This window comes from Arachis duranensis, chromosome 5 (assembly GCF_000817695.3).
Source record: "Arachis duranensis cultivar V14167 chromosome 5, aradu.V14167.gnm2.J7QH, whole genome shotgun sequence".
NCBI classification, from domain to species: Eukaryota; Viridiplantae; Streptophyta; class Magnoliopsida; order Fabales; family Fabaceae; genus Arachis; species Arachis duranensis.
This window is the reverse complement of record NC_029776.3, coordinates 1,212,696-1,222,277: the sequence shown is the minus strand read 5'-3', so window position 1 is coordinate 1,222,277 and position 9,582 is coordinate 1,212,696. Positions and strand designations below refer to the sequence as shown.

At 26.9% G+C, this 9,582-nt stretch overlaps 1 protein-coding gene across 1 annotated transcript; it reads left to right on the top strand.

Annotated features, from left to right (window-relative positions):
• Positions 1-7,437: 7,437 nt before the first annotated feature.
• LOC107487051 (transcription factor MYB41-like) lies at positions 7,438-9,576 on the top strand. The gene is made up of 3 exons (XM_016107631.3): positions 7,438-7,788; positions 8,031-8,774; positions 9,395-9,576. Exons 1-3 carry the CDS (start codon positions 7,517-7,519, stop codon positions 9,435-9,437), a joined length of 1,059 nt encoding a protein of 352 aa, XP_015963117.1. The 5' UTR covers positions 7,438-7,516; the 3' UTR covers positions 9,438-9,576.
• The last annotated feature ends 6 nt before the right edge of the window (positions 9,577-9,582 follow it).

The following is a 9,582-nucleotide window of genomic DNA, read 5'->3' as shown; positions in this document are numbered from 1 at the left end:
TAAATAATTTTAAGATAAAATTAAAAAAGAACATGTAAAGTTTAATTTTTTTTAAAAAATATTACTAAAAAATATTATTTATATTCTAAATCAATCATTATATATTTATAAATAAATAAATATATATATAAATTAAATTATTTTTAATATATATTTTATATTTTAATATATATTCTATTCTAACGGTTGATTTTAATATACATAAAATATAACTGCAAAATTATATACCGGTACCAAGGGAATATATGTGTATATATTAAAGTTATTAACAAGTTTGACTTGTATTAACTTTTTTTGACAAACTTTGTGTTCATGCGTGAGGGATCACGTTACTACCTAATTTCCCATGCTTTATTTTATTTTATTTTATTTTTGACTCCTATACACTTTGCTTTGATTTATTGTGTATAAGTAGAAACTAGAAAGAGACGTGCGGAGACTCGATTGTTTCTCTTATTTGACGAAACCAGTTTCGCTAGGTAAAATGCTTCATACTCATATATATTAAATGAGTAGTGTTAGAGAGTTAATGGTCTAAGCATATAATAGACTAAATTTTTGATTCATGAATAAAATAAATATTACCCATACTATCCAGAATAACGATTCGGATCACCAAGAATCGAATTCTTGACTTTTTGGATCTAGAACTTTAATACCATATCATAAACTCACTCATCCCAAAAATGTAACCTGACAAGACAATGTAATACTAATGGTCATATTTCTAATATTTCCTAAACCTCCATTGTACATATTATACGTTTAGGTTATTGACTCCTATACTTTCTCATATTAAATACACATTATAATGTTTGGTTAGATTCTATGCTGCATAATATATATTTAGTTCTTTTTAGCTCCTGTCCATGCATATTATCATACCTCTTGACTTATGTTTTGTTGATTAGTATGATTACTACTATTAATTAATTTAATTTAGTTGGTGGGTTATCCAAACAGCGGAAATAGCCCTTAAAAATATATTGGAAGTAAATTAAATGAGGTAAGATGTTGAAACTTTGCCGGCATAAATGCATAATTCACCATCTTCAGTTTCCAATTTGACAAATCGTGGTTATATGATGTCACACCCCTCTTTGAAGAGCATATCAAACCTTGAGCATGTTAAACTGAGATTCTATAAATTGTCAAACATGTGACTTTCAGAAAATTAGAATAAGAAGAATAAAGAAAACGCGTCACCTGTTCCTCCATTAGAGCATTATTATTCTACCTAAGCATATTAGAAATCGCAATACATTAATAAATGCATGGTGCATGCTGATAGACCTTATGCACTGTAACCAAACTTTCCAAGAATTTAAACAAAAACATATAGAAACAGTCCAAAAATGGAAACAAATAAATATAGAAACAGTGGTGTTCCTATGTAGACAGCCGGTCTAAAGGTATAGCACGCCCTGTTTAATGTTTGGATTCGCTTTTTTTTAGATGAAGTATATGTAGACTTATCTAGAATGGCGAAGATATCTACAAAAATATTCCAATGTTCAAGTTAGAATGTGTATAAGATGATAAAGAAGATATTCAGGTGAATACTCTTTGTATAGTTAAGGTTTTACATTTGTAGAGTTATTGTGCTATTGGGCGTTATTCATTGAGCCTAATATTATTGCAAAAAATGTTAACTTGATTTTGTGATAATTGCTCCTGAATGATATTTGATCTTATACAAAAAAAAATCCGTTAAAAGGGAAAAACACGCACCTTTGATTTAGTACGTTTTATTTATTTTATTCAAAATTTTATTTATAGATATAATTGGGTCGGGTTATAGCTAATGGATCACCATCCTCAAATTTAACCTGTAATATTTTTCAATAAGATAGATTGAGCTTTCAACTTATAAATTGGAATTGTAGTAATAATAGTAGCCCCAGGTAGCTCAACTTGTTGGATTGAAAAGAAAGAAACAAGAAAAATATTATAGTGAAAAAGTTATATTGAAAGATTATAAATGATCAAACTGATGAAATAAATAAACAAATAAATAAGTAAATAAATAAATAAAGATGGATAAAAAAATTTAGAAAATGAGATAATTATGCCTATCTATAAGTAGGTTATGCAATGAGTGGTAGCCTCCACACTTAGTCAATTATTATATCGACACTTGTTCAAAAAAAAATTGAATGATAAAAGTTATTCGATCAATATAATTATATGAGGGATACTTTTTTGCTTGAGAACAATTTTTATGGCATGCATATAGCATTTGATTGATGCGAACTAAAAAGTTTGAAAATACATATTTGTTGATAAAATTAATTGTATGACCCAATAATATAATGATCAATTATCTTGAGAATTTTTTCGACCCACAATAATTTATTGTCAAATTTTTTACTCAATGCAATTAATTATTGAATATTGAGTGAATAATAAAAATGTAACATAAATAAAATGTGTTAAAAATAAATATTTATAAATTATTGTAAAATAAGAAAATAGAAGGGATGAGTCAATCACCCATACATCAAGTAATGATAATTGCTAACTGAATTTATTTTTGGATTGATAAAAAGTCAAGTTTTTTTCTTAAATTGATTAATAATCAATTTTGTTTTTAAATGGATTGATTAATTGATGATTTTGATATATTAAATTATAAGATACATAAATAATGTGAAGCAATTCGAGTATATAGAGTAGTAAATACCTCATAAGAAGTTATAATATATTAAAATTTGACATTAAAAATTTATGTGAGCAAATTAGATTATGCATATACATAATTTTTATCGAGATAAAAATGACTTAATAATTTAATTTGTTGAAGTTATTTGCCTTTCATTGCATCTTGTTGTTGAGCTAATAAATTGACCATTATCTGAATCTTAACTCATAGTGCAACGTTCATAAGTTATAACTCGGTTTGAGTTAGTGGAGGAGGAGGTGAAATTTACTCACGAACACAACCATGATTGAAGTCCTAAGAAAAGAGGAAATAACAAGTGAAAAAAAAAAAGAAAATGTGGGATAACGTTAAAGTTGGCAGGATTTTTCTGTTCCTTCTCGTGACGTTGGCCGTTTTGCTTCTGGTTTAATAGCTTGGCCATGAATTGGATTTCTGCCTGCAACGACTCATTGATAACCAAAAGCTCAACTTGAGTGAGGGGAGGAGGAGGGTTGTTTCGATATGTTGTCATAGGTCGTGACCTGCAAAAAAGATGCAAAAATAGGACAGAAGAGATAATAGTGGAGCTAGTTTAAAACTTTGGATCCCACGATGGGCGTCAAATGTTTAGTCAATACGCTAGCTGACAGTCAATCCCAAAAGATATAGCTCGCTTTATTTAATGTCTAAACTCGCCTTTCCTTAGACTGAATGAAGTATATGTTGACTTTTCTAGAACGACATTGTAACACTCAAGTTAGAATGATTATAAAATGATAGAGAGAATATTTTTCTAGAGTTATTGTGATATAGATAGTTGCTCAATAGACCTAATATTGCGAAGCTGTTAATTTTAAGATGACTGCTTTCGAACGATATTTGATATTATACTAAAAAATTTGTTAAAAGAAAAAAGCATACACTTACCTTTGATTTAATACGTTTTATTTATTTTATTCAAATTTTGATTTATGGGTATAATTGAGTCAGGTTATAACTAAGATCAAATGGTATATAAATTTTGAAAATTTATATGGTAGATTAAAAATGATACATAAATATAAAATAAAATTTAAATTTAAATATATCCATTTAAAATTATATTAATTAAATCTCAATATTTAATAATTAAAATTAAATATTAACTAATTATACATGACAATAATTCAATTATTTATGATTATTTTCCCCTTATTTTCATATTATAAAAATATTTAATGATTCCTTTTACAAATCAAACATATATACCAGAAGCTAAGTTTTAATTTCTTGCAACTTCCATTATTTTCCAAATTTTTGCAAAACATCTACTCGTGTTTCATTTCTGCAACGATCGACATAAAGCTCCACATTAAAGTAATGTTGAATTTGGTTTCAATTGTGCATTATAATTAAGGTTCTTAATGTCTGCGTTAAAGGACGTTTTGCGGTTGTTAATTTGTTGTATTAATCTGTTATAAAGCTTTCAAACAGTAATGTATCGCATATCCACTTTCTTAACAACCACATCTTGAAACTAGTGTTTGATTAAGTGCATAAATATTTGTTAGCTATACAATGTGAACAATTAATTTTAAAATTGGTCCAATAAAATAAAAATACATTACATTCTTAAATTATTTGCCTAAACCTTAATATTAGTATTTTTATTATCTACTTATACTTTTTCAAATATTAATTGCCTAGGAACGGTTAAATTTCTTGTATTCACATATTTTAATTATATTTTTATATTAAATAATTTTTTAAATATGTATTTACTAATTATGTTTAGTTAAAGAAAATAAATAATAAGAATTTGATTGAAAATATTGATCTCATATAAAAAAATTTAATTACAAGCTAAGCTTTTTAATCTATAAATATTTGGTTATAAATTTGATAAAATTATAAGCTCTAATAGAGTAATTAAATTTATATTTTATTTTCTAATGAAATTTTACAATTTCTTTTTACCCTATTATAATTAGTTGGTAATACGTTCATCCATTGTTTTTCATATTTGTAATTTAAAGGTATATTTGCAATTGAAAGAATTACATATAGATTAATAGATACTAAACTCTCAAATTAATTCATATGGCCTTAAAATGCCGTTTAGCTAATAATCTTATATTTAGTAGTAGCTAGGTATTTTGATCCGCTTAACCAGAAGTCTTGGTTTGAACTTAGGATGATCAATTAAAAGTTAATTTTCTATATTTATTTTTTTATAATGGCTTAGGAGATTCAAATAAAGTAGGTACAAAATCTTTCAGGGAAGATATTTATTTTTTTTAATAAGGATAGAAAATTAAATTTTAATTAGTTAATATTAATTAATTTTTTATTTTAAGATGATTTTTTTAATTTTTTAAAATTTAAGGTTTAAGATTAATTAAGATTTAAGATTTAAAATTAAAATTTTAATATAAAAGATTTAAAAAATGAGTGATATTACCTGAAAAATCTCTTTAATTGAACTTATTATCAAATTACATTAGTACACTTTCTATTTCTTAATTATTAGAGATATATAATTATTTAGGTATTTTTTTTCTATAATTTAAATTTTTGAAAGAAATAATATCATGACATGCATAACATAATATTAAAACTTCTAAAATTTAAATGTGTAAAGTTTGACCCTTAACTTATAGAATGTAGATTTTAAGTAAAATAAAAAATTTTTAATATAAGCAAATAAAAAAATATTTAAAATAATTTATATAAATCTAAAATAAAAGTTTATATAAAAAAACTTATTAAAGATATAATCATACATGTGTTATTACTATCATTTCACCAATAATAATACAGTTTACTAGTAATTCAAATTATTTGACCAGCCACAACACATAATCAACCAAATTATGTGAAAGAAACACGGCATGTATTTGAAATTGAATGAAAAAAGGTGATCAACTCCACAATAAAGGACACCGAGAACATTGATCAATGAGCAGGTAAAGGCCAGGGCCAGGCTGCTACATACAACCATGCATGTCTTCAGATAATATATAAATCGAAATTTGCAAACAAGAAGAAAATGACAAAGTTAATGACCACATTGATGAGAGAAGCATCAACTCAAATTAATTATATATGCGTTAGAGCCATGACAACAAAACCAGAAGCATCCTAGCTAGCTGCTAGTTAATAGTTTAGGGTAATTAATGAATGAAATGTATGCATCAAGCCTAGGCAAATAAGCATCATCCAAATAAGAAATTAAATTTCGGAAGAAATTTCATCCATAGAAAGAAGAAGGTCGCGCCTTGAAATAGGTCACACTTAAAAAATCTGAGTTTTGTTTATTATGCATGAACAAAAAATGATGGTGAAAAATCTGAAAAACAAAATTTAAAAAGTTGTTTAATTTATTTTTAATATGTATTTATATTTCAACATATATTTTAATTTATCTGTTGTTCAATTAATTTTTTAAAAAATTTAAACTAATAAAAAAATAAATAAATAATTATATTTGTGACAAAAAGAAATAATGAGAAGCACAGATTTTATATCATGCCCTAGACCTTATTAAACTAATAAGCAACCCATATATATATATAATTTCCATGAATCTAGTAGTAATTCCCAGCATGCAGGTTGCTTCCTTCATGTTTTCATTTGATTATTAATCTATTATTTATTATTATTAATTTTATAATTAATTAAAATATGTCACATATTTTTTTATTATAATTAAAATAAAATTTTTTTCTAAAATTAAAGGGCCATTTTTTTCTATTTTTCTTTTTCTATTTCTCTATTTCTCTGATTCTTTTATCCATTTTTTATATATTATTATCAATAATTAATTATAAATTTGACAATCAAAATATATAATATAATATTCTTTAATTGTAATTAAAATTAAAATTAAATAGCTATATTATATTACTAATTTAACAACTAAAATATGTCACATGACACTCTCTCATTAAATTAAAAAAAATATTTCTCTCTAAAATTAATAAACTCCATTATTATATCCTCTTATCTACCTTTCTCACCTTATATATAATTTATAATTTATATTACTAATTTGACAAACTAACATGTCACGAAATATTCTTTCGTTACAATTAAAATAAAATTTTTCTCTCTAAAATTAACAAACTCTCTCTCCTTCTTCATCTTTGTCTATATCTTTTTCGCCCTTCTCTGCCATTGTTGCCTCTGCAACAAAAATCACTGCAGCCTCCTCTACATACTATCGTGCATTGATGTCTATACTAGCATGAATTGATGTTTCCATTGTACATGCAGCTAGTTTAGCAACTTGTCTTTCTTCCTTTTTCTTGTTGGAGATTGTTATCAATTTATTTGGAATTTGTTTGTTAAAAAAAGGAAATTTGATTTATTTGAACTCTTGTCTTGTTTTTTTTAAGATGTAAAGTGATATTAGATTAATACACATTATGATCTTGTATTATGTTATTTTATTGAATTATTTAATTAGTCTAATAGTTATAAATTGCAGCAGTGAAATGGTAGTGATGACAGGAAAAAAATGGTGATAGTGGTGTTTTTTTATAAGGATAATATTGACATTTGTAATTTAATGTCATGTTTATTATAAAAATAATTTGATTATATAAATTTTTATGTCATAATAATCTATAATGTTAAAATAAAGTTAACGTAGTTTTAAAAATTCTATATTTCTATCATTATTACGGATAAAAACATTAGTTTGTTTATTAAATGTAATTTAAAAATGAAAAGCAAGCAATGGCATTACAGGTTGAATGTTGACAACTATATATAAAAGCACCACATATATCATGAAATGCTCAAAGCAACACTAGTGTTCCTAACAAGAAAATTAATCTCTCTTTTGGAGTTGAAACATCATAACCATTATTGTGTAACATCTGAAATCAATCGATGGGAAGGTCACCATGCTGTGATGAGAGTAGCGGTAATAATGTAAAGAAAGGGCCATGGACAGCAGAAGAAGATGAGAAGCTGATTGATTACATAAAGAAACACGGTCATGGAAGTTGGAGATCACTTTCAAAGCGTGCTGGTCTCAACAGATGCGGTAAGAGCTGCAGGCTCAGGTGGGCTAACTACCTTCGTCCCGATATCAAGAGAGGCAAATTCACCCCAGACGAGGAGAGGATCATCGTCAACCTTCATTCTCTTCTTGGAAACAAGTCTGTATATCACATTTATACTTCTTTTTCATTTCATTTCTTTAAGGTGAAAATTCATGTGCAGTTGATTTCACATGAAGTTGATAATTGAGAGCCGTTAGATAAAAATTTAGTCAAATAATCTAACCGTTTTCAATTACCAACTTCACGTGAAGTCAACTGCACATGAGTTTCCACCTTTCTTTAAACTTTTGGAATGAGTGGTTTTAATCGAATTATTTCATTAATTATGTTTGTTATAGGTGGTCAAAGATTGCAAGCCATCTTCCGGGAAGAACTGATAATGAGATAAAGAATTTCTGGAACACTCACATAAGGAAGAAGCTTCTGCAGATGGGTATTGATCCAGACACACACAAGCCAAGGACTGATTTCAATCACCTCATCAATCTCACACACTTGCTTGCAGCAGCCATGTCCTCCAATTCAGGGAATCCTATGATGAATATGAACACTCCTACTTGGGGGAGAAACCCTAATATTGCTCTACAAGGAGATGTTACTTCTCAATTATCCCAACTACATCTGTTGCAAAATCTGTTGCAAATTATGAACAGCAACACATTTGTTAACATGGGGAATAGTAACCCTAATTATAATCCTTCCTTCGATAATTCATATCTCAATGAATCAAACACACTCCAAGCTGTTGGATTGAAAAGTGAAGGACATGCAAACAACCCTGCCGCCCTATTCTCTCATCAACACGGTGGTGGTGCAGTTAATAACACGCAAGAGATTTCATCACAAGGAAATGAAGAAGAAAATCCATTGTTGCCAGCATTAGTAGCATCCTCTCCAGTAGTCAGTGATGGAACCTGCAGCAGCTTCAACCAGATGGAGAATAATAATAATAGTAGCTGTTGCAACACAGCTCCAACATCCACAACACAATCACCCAATAATTCCAGCACAATCTTTGATGATTTAGAGATGCTCCTTCAGGATGATCAAACATCTGATTCCTACTGGAAAGATATTCTAAAGTAAGCCTTTGTTCCTTGTTATCATATTCTATCTTTTCTTCTTCATACATATATATGGTACGGTGATGTTTCATTAAAGGTGAAAAGTCAGGTACAATGAAAATTTAGTCAAATCAGTCAAATCATCTAACAGCTCTCAATTATCAACTTCACATAAAGTCGACTGCACCTAAGTTTTCACCTTCACTAAAACCATTTCATGCATTTTTTTTTATAAATGATGCTTATATTATTTTTCATGAATATTCCTCTTGTACATTTTTTTTATAGTATAAAGATATTTTTTTCCTTCTTTTTTCATTTTTATTAATTACTACTTATAATACTAAAGATAAAAGATATTTTAAAAAAATATGTGCATAAAATGATATATATAATATTATTTATTTTTAGAAAAATATTTGAGTAACATATTTTATGTCCTATGTCTACTCTACTTTCATCCTTATCCTGTTGAAAAAGAAGGGGGTTATGCCAAATTTAATATTGGTCCATTAAATATACAACAATAATACAAAACAAATATATTTATGGTTTTATTTATTTTTTAACTTAGTTCTGATTTCTGTATTTTTTATTCTTTCTTCAGATAACCTGATATTTTCCTTGTTACTGTGCAGCTTCACATCTACATATACATCTGCATCAACAAATTCATGGTAGAAGAGAAGATATCGAATCATGGATTCACTTTCAATACAATCAATTTACGGATCACAATACCACTCGCGTATAATGAAGAAATAAATTCTATACATTCTATTCATTCTTTTTTTTTTTTCCCTTAAGAGTTATTTTTAAATTTATG

What these genes read in the sequence shown, in the direction of transcription:
- LOC107487051 (XM_016107631.3), top strand. Translation starts at nt 7,517, where the DNA reads ATGGGAAGGTCACCATGCTGTGATGAGAGTAGCGGTAATAATGTAAAG. An exon ending in CATTCTCTTCTTGGAAACAA is followed by an intron (nt 7,789 to 8,030) that starts GTCTGTATATCA and finishes TGTTTGTTATAG; the next exon opens with GTGGTCAAAGATTGCAAGCC. An exon ending in TACTGGAAAGATATTCTAAA is followed by an intron (nt 8,775 to 9,394) that starts GTAAGCCTTTGT and finishes GTTACTGTGCAG; the next exon opens with CTTCACATCTACATATACAT.